This window comes from Leuresthes tenuis, unplaced genomic scaffold, assembly GCF_036924035.1.
Source record: "Leuresthes tenuis unplaced genomic scaffold, fLeuTen1.0.hap1 SCAF_6, whole genome shotgun sequence".
In the NCBI taxonomy this organism is placed as follows: domain Eukaryota; kingdom Metazoa; phylum Chordata; class Actinopteri; order Atheriniformes; family Atherinopsidae; genus Leuresthes; species Leuresthes tenuis.
In genome coordinates, this window is record NW_027325360.1 from 26275610 (window position 1) to 26291137 (window position 15528).

Genomic DNA, 15528 nt, shown 5'->3' on the forward strand with positions numbered 1-15528 from the left:
TCATTCTGCTTCATTTATTTACTTAGAATTGCTGCAAGTCAGTGCCATGGTACAAGCTTCTCAGAGCGGCTCAAGATGTTCTGAATCTTTCAAAGTCTCTCTTCTTTTTTTTTTTTCATAAGCAAAAACATTTCAATGTGTTTCTACATCCACTCTGATGAGCTCAACATGCAAAAAATCTCGTCTACCTAGAAGGTTGATGGGACTATAATAACGTATGGCTTTTTTGAAAGCAATAAAAACAAAGCAAGTCAAAAAGTGCATCCAAAAAATAAGAGAAAAAGAAGAGTTCAATTCCAGTCTGTGGTCGAAAGTCTTGTCCATGTTAAGGAGAGGTTCCTCCCGCCTGCTGGCTCAATGTCCGCACTGCTCAGGTAGGGGGGGGCCTCATGTAGAGCTGCTGCCATTTGAGTTCAGAGGTTGAAGCAGACCTCTTTGAGGGCTTGGAACAGGGTGCCCATGCGGAACCCAAAGACACAATTCCTTTAAATAAATACGGCAGGGCTTATCCAGCTGAGAGGAGTCTCAACCTGTGAACTCCACAGGTTGCATAAGCCATCATTTGAAAAAACTGTTGCCGTTCCTGCCTGTTATGATTCCCACAGTGCTGTGTGCCATTAGCCTCCGTGGACAGCATTATCTGGGCCCATAGTCGTAGTTAGAGGGGCCACTGGTGGCCGAGTACATGTTAGTTGTGGCGGGATTCATGTGGTGATGGTACGTGTGTCCTCTGATGCTGGGTAAAGGGTAGGGCGACGGCCTGGTCTTGGCTCCTAAGTAGTGTTCATAGGTGTTTGGGTACTTGTAGGGGTGGTGGTGAAGAGTGTCCGGGGGTAGAGTGTGGGGATCTGCCCGAAGGTCATGGGGAGGGCTGGGTCGGCCACTTGTGAGCGGGACGGCGTGAAGGCCACCTGGGACCGGCAGGGCGGGGCTGAGGACACGGGACATCAGCTGGTGAGCTGGATCTGCATGTATTGGTGTGCCGTTGGGGTCTCGCTCATATTCCCGTCTGCTGTCTTCTGTGAAGATGGGTACAAAGTTAAAGGAAGGAGTTTTACTTTAAGTCTGGGGTCTGTTTCTGCCTTCAAAACTAGAATGGCAGGCACTGCTCGTAGTGTTCTAGTATCTCAGCGTTGTAGCCATTATGACATGGTAATATCTCCTTTATATCATCCTTAAAATGAGTTAAAGCCATATTTCTTTGTGCTTATAAATCTATACTGAAAAATCTAAATGTCATCAGAAAATTATGATACAAAATATTTCATTCACATTAAATTTGACTCAAAACTTTCAAGAATGGATTCAAAATGGAATCTTTTTTTTAAAAAAAAGAAACTATAGTTTCTATTCAGAAGACATTCAATTGGTCAAAGTGTTCTCATTGAACTAAAATTAAATTAAATTAAATTAAATTCAGTTTATTTATATAACGCCAAATTACAACAAATGTCATCTCAAGGCACTTAAATAATATAGTCCAATTCAAGCCAATTGGAATTTAATTCACTGTAATCATAAAATACATCAGTCAACATTACGTCAAGAAAATGTCATTTTTTCCCCATATTTCAGTTATATAACAGAATGAGAACCTCTATCATGCTTGTAGTGAATGACATTGACTGGCTGATATTTGATGTTTAATTAAAAGCCAGCGTCAGCCTGCGAATGCACCACTGCACCCCAGTTAAGGATAAGAAACTGCAAGAAAGTCAAGGAAGTGAACTATGCCTACATTTGTTTGAAAAAAAAGAAAAGAAAAAAGAAGATGTTTAATGCTGAACATATTAACGAGCTCTTGTTTAAAGCTTATACCCAGGCATGAAATGAAAGAAAGAGCGAGCTGCAGACCTTTCTCCGTGCCGTTTTGCTGAGGGGGAGATGACATTGGGTTTCTTGTTCTGGCAAAGGCACTCATTATTGGCAGAGAGCCTGGCCTGTGATTCCTGGGCCTGGAACGGGGAAAACGGATTGAGTTACACACTCTGTGAACATCAAGGACACAATTTCTTTATATATTCGAATGATGACTGCATTCTTTAAGATTTTACACTGGTGTTTGTAATGAGCTTTTGCACTGAAAGATGCTAAGTTTACACTCTGTGAAATGTGAATGGCCTCCCTGGCCAGTTTGATGGCAGAGATTGGGTTGTTTTCTGAAGTAATCAATTATTTCCATTGATTTCAATTCAACTGCTTGATTTATACCTTTGAGAAAAAACAAAAAATCATTTTAGAGCTGAATCCACAGCATTTGGAATAAATATGTGTGTTTGTTTCAACTTTTGATTGTTTTGATTGTTGAGAGTCTGGTCATTTGTCTGTGACAGACATACACAGCTGAGTGGCTCTCAAACAATACAAAATGATTTTTAACATTCATTTTATGTTGTGTTGTGCAGCAAACCCCACCCACCTGGCACCTGTGTGACATAAAGCAAACAACAAATCTATTTTGCAGAAACTTTCTGACCTGGCTGGCTCTGCTGGCTGGCTTTCAATTTTACAGCATGTGAAAACTTGCCAATACGACTGTGAGATGTGAGTGTGCTCACCAGTCCTCCGGGTCGCAGTCCCTGAAGCCCTTTGCAAAGGGATTGCTGGCTATCTTCAGCTGTGTGATCTGAAAAGCAAAGGGAAACATCTAAACCTCAGCGCTTTTCCACGTTGTCACTGGATTTGCTTTTACAAAACAAAATCAGAGATTTATGATGGAAAACCCTCTCCTTAAAAACCCCAAATCAGTGGATTCACTTTCAGGTTTGACAAGCAATTCCTTAATTATTATTATAGTTAATATTCTTATTTTTCTTCTTCTTAATTATTATCATCGAAACAAACTGCAATCTAATATCTAATACTGTATAAAGCATTACCCTACAAGCTGCAGAACAAGTATAAAGCCAACTTTTTGAAAATCCTGCACTGCATTTAGCAGCAGTTATTTCCCTCTCTGGCTAAACATGTGCTCACGGCCTCCCACACTCATTAGGCCTGGCTGAACAATGCCGAAAGAAAATAAAGTTTTATTAACTTTTCACTCTTTAGAAGGCACCCCAAATAACCGGCGAACACACTGGTGTGTGTGTTAATCCAAACAGACACTGAGACTGATGGAAAAACGAAGCAGAAGAGACATTTACGCGCGAAAAGTGCGCTGTGTGAGACTGATTCATTTATAAATGCTTTTGCGCAATCTTGCGCCAAAACAAAATTAGACCCCCCTTGAAAATCTTTACGTTAAACGTCATTTGTTGACAAATAGTTTAGTTGAATGCAGCTTTTTACTGTATTTGGTCTGCAGTGCTCTGATGCCGCATCCTGCACCATAACTTCATTAACACACACCCGACCATGAGTTTCACACAGGGTTACAAAAGCTGCTTACCCGATGGTTCTGGTACGCTGTGACCGCTGTGAAGCGGGTTTCCTCGAAAACAAAGGTTTTGTAGTTTTCCTCTGCGTACTTCTCGCTGTCCTTGCGGGGATCCACATAAACCACATGAAACCTGGGCTGGTAGCGGTGCATGGAGTTCAAGATGATCTGTAAAATATCATGAAGAACCAAAGCTTTATATATATTACCCACTTTCCCCTGTTTCTGATCAGTAGTTTCATTCTGCTGCACGCTGAGCTGCTTATTGGCGGACACGACTAATTAATGCGCATCACATAAAGATACAGCGAAATTTGGAGGCATGCAACTGAATGTGATGACCTGTATTTAAGTTGTATCAAACATCTCCAGGACTGCGCGCATTAGCAGGTTTAAGGAACACTATAGATTGCAGAAATAACCCGACGCTCATTTTAAATATACAGAGACACTTACAACACATGTATGTTTCTACAGATGGTGCTCAGACCAGCTGATATTTGTACATTATTTAAACGCCTTTCAACAAGAGCAATAAAGAATAGATCGCTAGTATATAGTAGACACTCTTAACTCATCTCCATTTATTCCAATTTCATACTTTTGAAATTCGCACACGCATTCGACTAAAAATCTCCCATTTTCTGAAAAGGAAACGCTGTGCGGTGTGGAAGACCAGGCGGGAGGGGCTGAAATAATTTCCAGTGCTGAAATATTCCACTTCCCTGCCGTCATCTTTGGAGAGCGGCCGCATCTGCGGGGCAGTTTTTGTCGATAGAGAATTGCTTTTGGCAACGAGTTAAAATATCAAAGTTTATTACTGTTGAATCATTTCTATCAATCAATTTGACTGGCTACATAATTACTCAGCAACACTTTAATATCTCTGTTGGGACAGCTACCACTTTGTAATGTTTCTCCCATTTTATAATCATTTAAGGAAATTGATTTGCTGTAAAAATTCGATCAAACTACATCTGCATATTGACTGTGAAATCCGACATATAATTACTGATCATTCTCTCTACGGACGGCCCTTTAGTTCTTTCGGTGGATAAACGCGGGTCTGGTTCGCATGTATTTCTTCTCAGCCTTGTACTCACATGTCCGTTGTCATCCAGCAGGTTGTTAGTTAATTTGAGTTTATCGAAAGAGACGATCTGCTTCATCCACTGCGCGCCTTTGGCCGGAGAGTCCGGGTGGTAATGGACCCTTCCCGGTGTGGCGGGATCAGCTTTACCCGCCACCAGCCACGACGAGCTGTGGAAAGCATACCTGGAGGGGCCATAAAAGTAAATGGGACACAATGTTATGCGTGCTGTAAAGTAAGCTGCATGAAGACGCACACCGAGAAGAAAATATCAAACATACAAACTGGTTCATTTTGGAATTTTTTTCTTTGGTCAATGCGTGCACAGATTTATTCATCACTGTCGAGTCTTAATTAACCTATTCTGATTAGCACGCTGCAACGTGCGTGTGCACACACAATCTTCCACAACTTTAGTTTTTCATTTAGTTTTCATTTTTCACGACGTTTTACAGAGCTGTGTTTTTAATGAGGACAGCGTTTCATTTTCTGAAGACATCCAAAAAGTTCGTCTACCTGTAACGTTTGTCATCCACAGGCAGGAAGTCCATCAGCAGCATGTAGTCTGCCATGGGATCCATTCCAAATATCTTCACTTGGAAAGTTGGAAACATTCTCCTAACAAAGAAAAGAAAACCACAGAGTGACTTTTAAATTACAAGTTTTCGCTAATGGTAGCTACATTCAGCTGGAGGATTGTTAAATTGTTAAAGCTCTGCCATCAGTGTGTGTGTGTGTGAGAGAGAGTGTGTTCATTGGATTACAGTACATGGAACTCGTCACAGAATAGATTGTGTTTTTTTTTTGGAAGACGTGTATCTCCAGACCATGGAGGATTTCATTTGGATTCCCATGTGCGTCACCCGATAAAGTTCACCCTGATCTGAAATTAACTTTGCGTTTGTTGTCTTGTAGCTTCGCTTAAAAAACACTTACTTTTAAAAAACAGATACTTTTACTTATTATTTGATCTTTTGATGAATTCCTGATGCACTGAGACCAGCTCATATGCAAAGTTACACGTGCATAAAATTGTTTTTCACGAGGTCATTTATTTGGTAACTACTCATCCGAGATTTTAGTTGTGATTTGGAACTTTTTAGTCATCTGGATCAGGAAATAAGAACATGCACAACTCACTTTGCATTTAAAAGAAAATAAGACATACTGGCCACATTTAGAGGCTTTGCCCTCGGCTGCTGTTTTAATAACAAATATTTCTCTGCTTCTTGGCTGCTAAAAGAAAAAAAATGCTGGTCAGGCCCCTGCACTGTGTTTTCACCTAAACTGCCCAGGTTATTTATCAGGTCCATATCCCCCAAGAATCTGAGTTGAAAGTTGAGTAAACCGCCGAGTCAGTGAAAGGGATCCTAAAATCAACGCTCAATTAACGTCAGTGTTGTGGCTAGGTGAGGCTGAAGGAGCCTTTAAAGTGCTCTGCTGCGGATCTCCTTTCTCCTGTCAGACAACGAGGACCTCAACCCTTACTTTCAGGCGTAAGGCATGTGGCTCATTCTGTTTTACTTCATTAGAATACACAGCCTTATTAATCTATCTATATTTTTTATGCTGCGAACAGAATAAGATTTTGTAGGCCCCACAGAGGTCATAGGTCAAAACAGAAATTTGTCGTATAGCTCCGGATACAAGTAGAATCCATTCTGCAATAATAAAAAAAAAAAGGCAAGACGGCATTAAGTCACGTTATTTAAGTGTGCCTTATCAATGCAGCTGATCTAACCAAAACCACCTTCCGTGAGACTGAAGGGGAAGAGAGCGAGACAGCACTGTGCTCGGCTTGTATCGGTTACCAGACGCCCGAAATAAAAAGCTGCAATGTGTTGCCTAACAGCGATGCGTAAAATTGAACCAGACGGTGAGGAAAAACAGCTGAGAGTTATTCCTATTAGATCTCAGACCTATAAAACGCAGCAGGATCGGATGAGAACAGTGTTTACAGCTGACACACACACACGTCTACAGTCCTCCTCCAGCGATATTCAGTATTCTGTACAGCCAAATAAATAAATCAGCCTTTAGAAACAAAACAGTCCGAGGCAGAACAACAAACTGCTCTGTCGGTTGTCATTAGGATGGTTAAAAACAAATCTAACAGGAGACAAGTGGCATATTGGTGTTAACTGTTCTGTGTTTTCATAAAAAAAGTTTACCGCCTGGACTCGCCGGTGAGGAAGAAAAACAACATGCAGGGGAATAGTGAGTAATGGAGAGAAAATTCAAATACAAAAAAACATTTGCTTTGGGGGGATACGGTGGTGCAGTAGTTAATTAAAATCGGCTTGTTTTTTCTCATAAAAAAATCCAACACATTAAATTTAGAAATGTTTCGCAGCTGTTTATCGTCACCGTAAATGATCAAAACTAGAACTAAAACCTTGCCCTTTCCTCACATTGTTTTGCCATTTAACAAATATGCCCACTAATATCGAGCTATTTTTTAAAATGAATTATTTTTATTTTTATAATAAAGACTATGCGATCCTTTAGGAGAGGGGCAAAGCTGCCTCTGGCCTGCGCCTTAATGTGCACTCACCTGCCAGCCTTGGTAACGATCATCTCCGTGCCCAGCTGATTAAATTCGTCCCATAACGCTTTCATCTCCAACTGGACGTTAATATTGGCCACTTTCGGGTTCTTCTTCACTATAGTTTTACTGGTCGGCGTGGAGTTGGAGGACGACGAGGAGCAGTTAGGAGTCCCGCTGTCGCTCGGCTGGGCCTGGCCCGGGTTGGTTCCCGGATAGTTGTAGCTGTGCTGGGCGGCCGGGCAGGGCTCGAAGTGGGACTCATGTTGACTGTAAGGGTCCCCGGGGGACGGAGAGAGGTGGTAGCCCCCCGGCGTGTTGAGGCTGCTCAGGCTGCTCGTCGTGAAGGCTGCAACATCGCAAAAATGGGACAGCTGCGTCAGCCACGGACTGGATATGGCTGAAATCATCCCAGAAAACGTTTTTTTACTAAACAGGCCTTGTTTTATAAGACGATTAAAACATAAATAGTCAAAACAGAAGTAGGAATAAGAGATCTCCACATGAAGATGTCAGGTACAAATGCACCCCTTTCCGTTCAAAAGTTTCTGTCGCGGCTGTTCATTAGTCCTCGAAGCTGCATCCACCGCAAGCTCAGCCTGCTACAGGCTGTCTGATCTAAAAAAAGTAGACGTCCGAAAAGTGACGAAATATCCCCAAAACCGCAGAAGTCGCGTCGAATCTCTGAACCATTCGCAGAAACGAGCTTCGAGAGGGTGCGAACTGCTTTTTGCTTTTGGATCGATTGCGCTCCGAGTCGCCTCTGTAGTGCGCTGCTGCAGTGTGTTACACTGCAACCCTGACTCGTCTCTTATCTGACGCAGAGGGCCTCCCCTTTGCGATAAAACCGGTTCTTATTTCTATTTAGATAAGGAACTGCAGGTAATGTGCCTTTTCCTCGCCTTGGGACGAGACTGATTGACAGAGAAGTGCGCCCCTTTTTAATGGGCTTTCCGGCACCCATTTAACTTTTTGGATAAGGGTATCGCCCACATTACCCCCGTTTACAAACAATAGAGGATCTGCCCCGCAGAGAGGAGTGTAAACGCTATACAAGGTAAACGCGCATTGATTTGCATGAACAAACAAACAAACAGGCAGCAGGTGACTGTTGCTCTCTAGTTATGGACAAATACATGTGTGGGATGGGTGTACACCCTCTCCGAGCTGGATGTGATTATTATGGTCTGTTTTTACCATTGCGCGCGGGGTGCCCGTGTAAACCCTCCTCCTCTTGGCTTCATTTTCAATCTATGTGATCCTATCCACAAATTAAAGTTGACTTGCTACAACCCTTTGAGGCTTTGGAATAAATGGAGTTGGAAACTTTTCCCCCCACTTCCTCTGCAGACTTTTCCTCCCTGATGGGATGATCAGTGACACTGAATCTGCATAATTTTAATAGTGGTCAAACTCAGATTTTCTCATTTCTTTCTTGCATTCCAAAACAACGCACCGATATTTTTTTTTATTGCTTTAAAGTGTCCATGAACGGAGAAAACGCAGGGGTGAGTTGTACACATGCTACAACAGCTCTATGGGCATCAATAAACAAAATTACCTTCCATTTCCCGCGTGACAGTGCTGTAGTGCATTTTAAAGGAACTGTGGTTGTGCAGGTCTGGCTTGTCCAGGCCGGTTCTCTGTTTGTCAAACGCTGCGCTTCCTGCTCGCTCTGCAGCCGAAATCAGAGAGGCAATACTGAAAGCATTTGCCTTTGGAGAGAGGGGACCGCCGTCGTCCATAGGCGAGGGATCGAGTCGATAATAGCCTTCCCTCCTCCTCCTCTGCTTTCCAACTGCGCAGAAAGCAGGAGAAGGCTGCGTACAGTGGAGAGGAACATGCGCTAAAATCGGGTTTCTCACATTCCGCCACCGGCGCTCCGTGGGTGCGAGAGTCTGGCTTAAACGTCCCTCAAAGTATTCCTTGAGCTACTGAGAAGACGCGGAAAACTCCCCAGTGCTCTGATTCATTTAATGAACCCCCTAAACGCGTCCTGGCGTCAAAACACGGTTCTTCCAAAGTGAAGAGAGGAGAGAGAGAGAGAGCTTCCCTTGTTTCTCCTCCGGTCGCTGGCAGGGTGGTGTTATCTGAGTCGTGCTTGAGGAGAATCTACTACTGGCACGAGAATGTCAAAAGTGAGCGAGATCCACGCCTCCCCTGCACCACCAGGAAAATGTGTCCGCGCTCTGCGCTGAATGTTTTATTTCAATAAGACCATGTCAGTCATTTGAATTGAACTCCAACGTCACTTCAGCGTCCGGCTTCAAAGTGCGCCTCTTTTCCAGTAAATGATAGGACTGTATGCGTCTGCGCGTTGGGCCATTCAAGCCCATATGGGCTTCTCTTGAACCGAGTTTGCCTGGAACATCAGAGGCTGTGATTAGAATGTATATCTGAAATGTATGAGTCGTGTGTCTCTGCTCAGGCTGGAAATTTAGTTCACCAGGTTTTTACACCAGGTTGAAAAAACAAAGAATGCCACAGTTCACTTCGGTTTCAGAAGTTTTGATTGAGTGTTTGAAATGAAAAAACAGAAGAAAATGTTGCCCCAGGACACGCGGAAATGGAAACAAAGGAGAAGTCCGACATATTCAACTTTATCTATTTAATTATTCTTATTGATTAACTCATTTTAGACATTTATATACGATTCGCACCATTTTGTTTTTGCACACCAGTCCGTGTGCCAATTAATTTGTCTACTCGTCCAAAAGTGGTGTAAACTCAGACTCACTCCGTTTTTATCGCTGTAAGGATATCCATTACCTTTCACACACACTCACACACACTTTTTTTCTTTATACGTACAAAACCCCATTGTGGCAGGCTGTAAACAGAGGGAGACACACGTGGCGTTTCAGGCCGCAGCTGGACTTGACCTCTCCGCCTCCTGCCTCAAGTATCGTCTTGTTGGCTCTCAGCTTATCGACGTCCAGCTTTAATGTGCGGCAGCTCAAGATGTGTTCAGCTGAAACCGCTGTGATAGCGGGCGGATAAAGTTTAATTTACACTCGAGTCGCTGAATTAAGCGTGAAAGCGGCAGCGGGGTTCTAATGGGATAACGCAGTTAGAGGATTAACCCTATTTGTTTTGGATGCCCCTCTGTGGGAGGCAGTGGGCATAAATAAACTACTGCAACGTGTTGCTCGGGGATAGAGATAGATCTCCCATCTCCATGTCCCATATGATGGAGTCTATCCCTGCCAATTTATGACAGCCCGTTTTATCAGATATGATGCCATCGATACCACCTCACTTCATCATTGCCAAGTCGGAAGCCTTCTTTGTAAATAGTCAGGTGCTAACAGACAAAGTACAGGAGCAGACCAAATGGGAAGAGACCGTGTTGGAATTCGCTTGCAGGCCTCCGCAGCGGCCAAGGCACAGCGCAGGCATTCAACTCTGCACTCCTGAAAACGTTGAGATCAAACTGACCATCGGAAAAAAATTACTTTTTTTATACAACAGCCTACATTTTACTCTCCGGCTTAGAAAAGTTGGCTTGTGAAAGCGGAGTTATTTCCACAGCAAAGAAGAAAAAAAGTTGCTTTAATTGAAATTCACTCTCAAATGCATCGAGTCAATAAGAATCCAGTTGCTTTCACTGGTTCTTATTGAGGTAAATGTTCAGCCTTCAGCAAGCACATTTTAATCCCGAACATCTCCACTGAGTCTGCTTTTAAATACGCTTAATGATCTCTGGCAGGAGAACTTTGTAAATGTCGTAATATGAGTTTAATGCGTTTAACGCACATCTGCGTTTTGATTTGAAACATCTCTGCTTTGAGGATGGTTCCGAAGCGTTTAGCACATCGGGCGCAAATCTGACAACAAGCAGACAAAATGAGCTGCTCTCACTGATTAGAGGATACAGGCCTAAACACTGTTACGCTGTTGACTGACTGATGGATGCCGAACAGAGTGGCCATACTGTACTGCACGTCTGTCAATTTAAAATGAGTGAACTGTAGGCTGCGGGAATTATCACTGGAAAAGTGATGCTGTTAACGACATTTAAAACTGAGCATTTGAGGCATATTATCAGTGTCATTTGATCGCTGTAACAAAGCATGAATAGATAAGTGCCTGATTGGATCCTAGAAGGAAACGATTGGATGTTGTGATAAGGGAAATAGGTTGTCGTACAGACGTGTTTTAAAATTCAAATTGAGCCCTAAAATTCAGACCTTTGGTTCTTCTGAAGATAACAACACAACGTGGCAATGCAAAATAATTGCTCTGCATCTGGACGGCACTGTGATTGTTCTACTCTAGATATGTAGCGATGTCGGACATTTCATCTTAATCATTAAAAAAAGAAAAGGCAGTTATTCCAAACAGCGAAAAAAGGAAACTCACCCTGAATCCCTGCTACTTTCTGTTTTCTAATAGTTTCTTCGGAATATCCGCGAGCCAGTGTTTTTATTTTCACATGGCAGCGTGAGGCTGGCGTTTACTGGCAGGCAGTGAGACGGCAAACCTGGAAACCCTCGCTGTCATTTGGCACGCGCTTTTACGCACTGGAATGCCTGTTTTTCTTCATGACTTTTACAATCATCCAGCGATGTTACTGTGACTGTCTCAGAAACACACGCACACCCTAACGCATTCAGACACTGCTGACGGTTGTTTTTCCTGCCATCTATTAGACCTAAATAAGGATTTCTCTTTTCTGCCTCTCGTGAAGGACTCCCGTGTGGTCCTGTGCGTCCTGTTGTGGTAACATGACAAATCACCAAAGTAAAAACTCCTGCCCATGCCTCATTAAATGGCACAGATTCCACGCTCTCTGGCTGCTATTTTTGTGTTATTAGTAAACAGAGATGGGATTGGGCCATTGGTCTACCTGGAGGGACTTGTGGGCGCGTGCTCTCTCTTCTGTTTCTCTCTGCTTCTTACCGGACTCACAATAAAACAGCAGCTCATTTGATGCTGCCGCGCTTGTGTTGTAAGAATATTTATTTCCACAATCGAATTCGATGATAAAATCATTGGTGTCACCTAACTGATGGCAAAAAGTACCTTCTTCAGCGTATGATCAAAATAGTGATTTCACATTGATGCTCCGTGACAGAGCTGTTGGGACCAATGCAGCGCATTCCTTTTTATAAAAATCTATCCTGTCTAAATATTAGTGTAAATCCCTGAGTTAGGAGGAGAGGAAGTGACCGGCTGACAGCGAAGAGTCGGGGTGTGCGCGCTCTCTGCGGGGAGATGCACGGAGAGACGCATGAAGGTGTTCCAGAAGCTGCCTCATCAGCATCAGGACATGTTGAAACATATTAATACAAATAAATACGAGTTGGCCCTTTAAATAAGAGCATATTTCCCAAATGATAATTAGTTATTTTTATCTTAATTTGAAATAAAAGCTATTGAGCAATATGTTCGTTTTTATATGAACATGTATTTTTTCCCTTAAAGGCTTAAATATTAATTTGGATTATATGTAAATAATTTATTTCTCTATCAACGCAAATCATACCAAAATCGCTGAACTATTTCTATAAAGGTTGCCAGATGGGAATTTACATTTTTGCTGCTATTTATCAATAGCTTAATTTGAACAAACGAATAAGATTTCATTCTTTTTTTCGTCGGGGAATACGAGGATGGAAATAAATAGAAGGTAGTGTGCGCGCTTAAATTATTCCGACTTTCGAGGGTGAGCAGTTTTGAGCAGGTGCAGGCAATCGTCTTACAGCACCAACAGTGTCTAATTTGGTCGGTTGGCTCAATTTGTGAATGCCTTCATTCACCGCTCCGCTTCGAGAAGATGTCCACCCACCTCTCCCCGAAATGAGACGTCCACATATAAGCAAATATAAATTGAAGTTTTTCACCGAAAACGTCCAAACATTTTACCACAGTGATGAGTGCCTCTGAGATGTCTATCATTCTTTGTTTTTTCCTTTTGGCTATTTGTAAGTTCATTTCCATGATCTGTCAGCTAGTGGTTTCTCAGATATTTCTGAAGACCCCTTCAATGGCGTTGGTTTGGTATCTCGCATAATTAAAAAAACTAAAACAGACTAAGAAAATCCTCGCTGTTAAAGACGCAGCGCTCACTTTGTATTACAGGTGTTTTCAGATCACATTTCACTCATTTGTTAAGAGCACATAAGAATGGTCCTTTTTGTCCAAACATTACACGCATATATCCAAAAAAACTACGGCCCCTTCAAAAGGTTTTAGAGGAAATATAAGAGATATGCTGCTATCACGAGAAGGCCGTCAAGTCACTGTAGAATCCTGTCATGCACTGTCTGCACCTTTAGAGGAGGTGTGGTGTTAGTTATGTCTGATCGCTTTGATTTGTTTGTCTCCTTTTTTCGTTTTTTAGATGAAACAGATGAAACAGTTTTTTTACTGAAGAAATTTCGTTGTTTCTGGGGGAAAAAAAGCACATTTCCTTGTTGGCATGTAAATGTGGTTTTCCTGGCCAGCCTTGTTCTCTTGTATTTTTGGGGTCATCATAAAAGGACGTGCATAAAACACAATGGAAATGGACACAATGGCTGACTAAAGGTGGAAAACATGATTCCCTTGTGTCTGTCCCCGTCAAAGTCCAGCATATATTCCCACACATATTAAAACACGAGAAAGCAGGCTGTAGACTTGGCCTTTGATAGACTATTATTCACATAGAAGCATGGAACGGCATGTGTTAAAAAAGCTCAATAAATCAAGCAAATTAGTTGTTTTTTCATATGACATATGATAAAGTATCCATTTAATCAATACCTTTTTTTTGCTTCTAGATTTTTAATGTATTTTTTAAATTTCTCTGCCTTCTACTTGACTAATTTTGAATTCCCCCACTGGGGGATGAATAAAGTATTTTTCAATTTCTATTCATTTGTTCACATTTTCATGCATGTTGTAATGAAGAGAGAGAGAAAGAAAGAAAAGCACAATTTTCACTTTCTCCTTCCCCCTTTGCAGTTGTCTGGGACGATGTTTGCTCCTTCTATTTATTTATTTTTGGAAGGAGGGTCCTATCTCCACATGTCTCCTCAGAGTCAATGAATACAGGCCTGACAGCTGCCAACTGTACCCCCCCCCCCCAAAAAAAAGACTCTCTGCAGCCTTGTCAGTGCGAGTCACCTCTGATTCTCTGCAGCCCCGTTACAAACCCGGAAATATTGTAAAGGAGACAGGGGGGAAAGGCAGCTATCTTCTGAATACCAGGAGATTACTGTAAGACACAGTTTAATGTGTGGTAATAAAAGCTGAAGTTGAAGTTTAATAAGCTGTTTTCTTTATTGGATGGAGAAAGGAACTCAGGAGTTCAGACACATATAGCACAGTCATAACCTTCAAAATTCTGAATACTCTTTTCAGATTCGTTATCAGCTTGATTTGTCATGTAGTGACTGAGAAAGCAAAAACAGTTAGGAATGTCTGTGTAGGACATAACAAGGGTGGGAGTGTCTGGAGAGGGAGGGGGGGCGCTCGGAGTCAGATCCCTTTTCAAAATCACTTCTTCTCTTTCCCTCCCGTCTTTGTTTTAAAACTGGGAAGCTTTTAGCTTTTGAAAAGTATCCTTTTCCTATCTGTTGCACGAAGGCCCCAGTCGTCATCACCTTGCCTCTCCCCCAAGCCCCATTGGAGCGCCGGTAAATAGCTGGCATTCCTGCCACAAAGAACTGATGATGTGGGCCTGGGGCCTCCGTGATCTCCTCAAATTAATTAAGGCCTTTCTTCTCTCGGAGGAGAATCTGCGGCCTTTGTCTCTCTAATACTTCTTAAGCCTGGTATAAATGCAAGGGCCGAGTCTATGCTCATTATAAATCTGTCACTGCCTGCTTTGCTCTTCTTGGCCTGGCCTGTGATCCTAAATAGACTTCAGTGTAGGAGAGCAGCCATCCTCCAGTCTGCCTCTCGCTCCTTGCCTCCTCCTTATCTGCCGTCCCTCCCTGCTCCCCACTGGTGTGGTATTTATTTGAATATGAGAAGGCCTGCTTGTTGTTTCTGGCAGAGGGGGCTCAAGGCTGTGACCCCCTCCCCCCACCACAACCACCACCTCATGCCCCTCAGTCCCTGCATCTTCCATCCCCTGGACTGCTCTCTCCATCTGTCCTCCCTCAGCCACCGTGGGTTGTTCACTTTTCTCTGGCCTCTGCTGATTTTGTGAACTTGAACCACAGACCTCTTGCCAAAGACCATTACAGACAAGTCCACTGTGCCTGTGCATAAGTGTGAGTGTGTTTGAGTGCATGGGTGCATATCCCATTAACTGCTTTCCCTCTCTGTCTGAAATTAATAACTGTGTTAGCCGTGTTAATGTCCCGGCCAGCGGGGTGGCCGGAGTCTGCTCCTTCTCTTTCAAAAACTTAGCTGAGTGAATATTTCCTTTAAAGTCTCTGGTCAGTAAATGCACCTTTCAGGGGCAGATCCTTTTTCCTCCTCCCTACCTCCAAGTAATTTTTACTGGACTTCTCGCCGTTATCCATCAGCCTGAGTTTAAAAAAACCCTACAGGGTTGTTAAGGAGATGAGTCCCTCTGCA

The 15528-nt window shown here is 42.8% G+C and overlaps 1 protein-coding gene across 5 annotated transcripts; it reads right to left on the reverse strand.

The window, feature by feature from the left end:
- Nucleotides 1-9850, reverse strand: tbx1 (T-box transcription factor 1). 5 transcript variants are annotated; one of them, XM_072388485.1, is made up of 8 exons: nucleotides 9826-9850; nucleotides 7024-7363; nucleotides 4986-5087; nucleotides 4483-4654; nucleotides 3392-3547; nucleotides 2559-2626; nucleotides 1855-1955; nucleotides 1-1019 (listed from the first exon to the last, which is right to left on the reverse strand). In XM_072388485.1, exons 1-8 carry the CDS (start codon nucleotides 9833-9835, stop codon nucleotides 637-639), a joined length of 1332 nt encoding a protein of 443 aa, XP_072244586.1. In that variant the 5' UTR covers nucleotides 9836-9850; the 3' UTR covers nucleotides 1-636. The 5 variants fall into 5 exon arrangements, with proteins under 5 accessions (XP_072244586.1, XP_072244585.1, XP_072244583.1 ...); XM_072388484.1 differs by lacking the exon at nucleotides 9826-9850 and adding an exon at nucleotides 8576-9215 and having other exon boundaries at nucleotides 1-1016; XM_072388482.1 differs by lacking the exon at nucleotides 9826-9850 and adding an exon at nucleotides 8576-9215 and having other exon boundaries at nucleotides 1-1016; nucleotides 7024-7414.
- Between the last annotated feature and the right edge of the window lie 5678 nt (nucleotides 9851-15528).

Coding starts and splice junctions, on each gene's coding strand:
- tbx1 (XM_072388481.1), bottom strand. CDS start 8,759: ATGGACGACGGCGGTCCCCTCTCTCCAAAGGCAAATGCTTTCAGTATT. Junction 4,655..4,985: donor GTGGATGACAAACGTTACAG/GTAGACGAACTT, acceptor TGGCCCCTCCAG/GTATGCTTTCCACAGCTCGT. Junction 1,020..1,854: donor GCAAAACGGCACGGAGAAAG/GTCTGCAGCTCG, acceptor CCATCTTCACAG/AAGACAGCAGACGGGAATAT.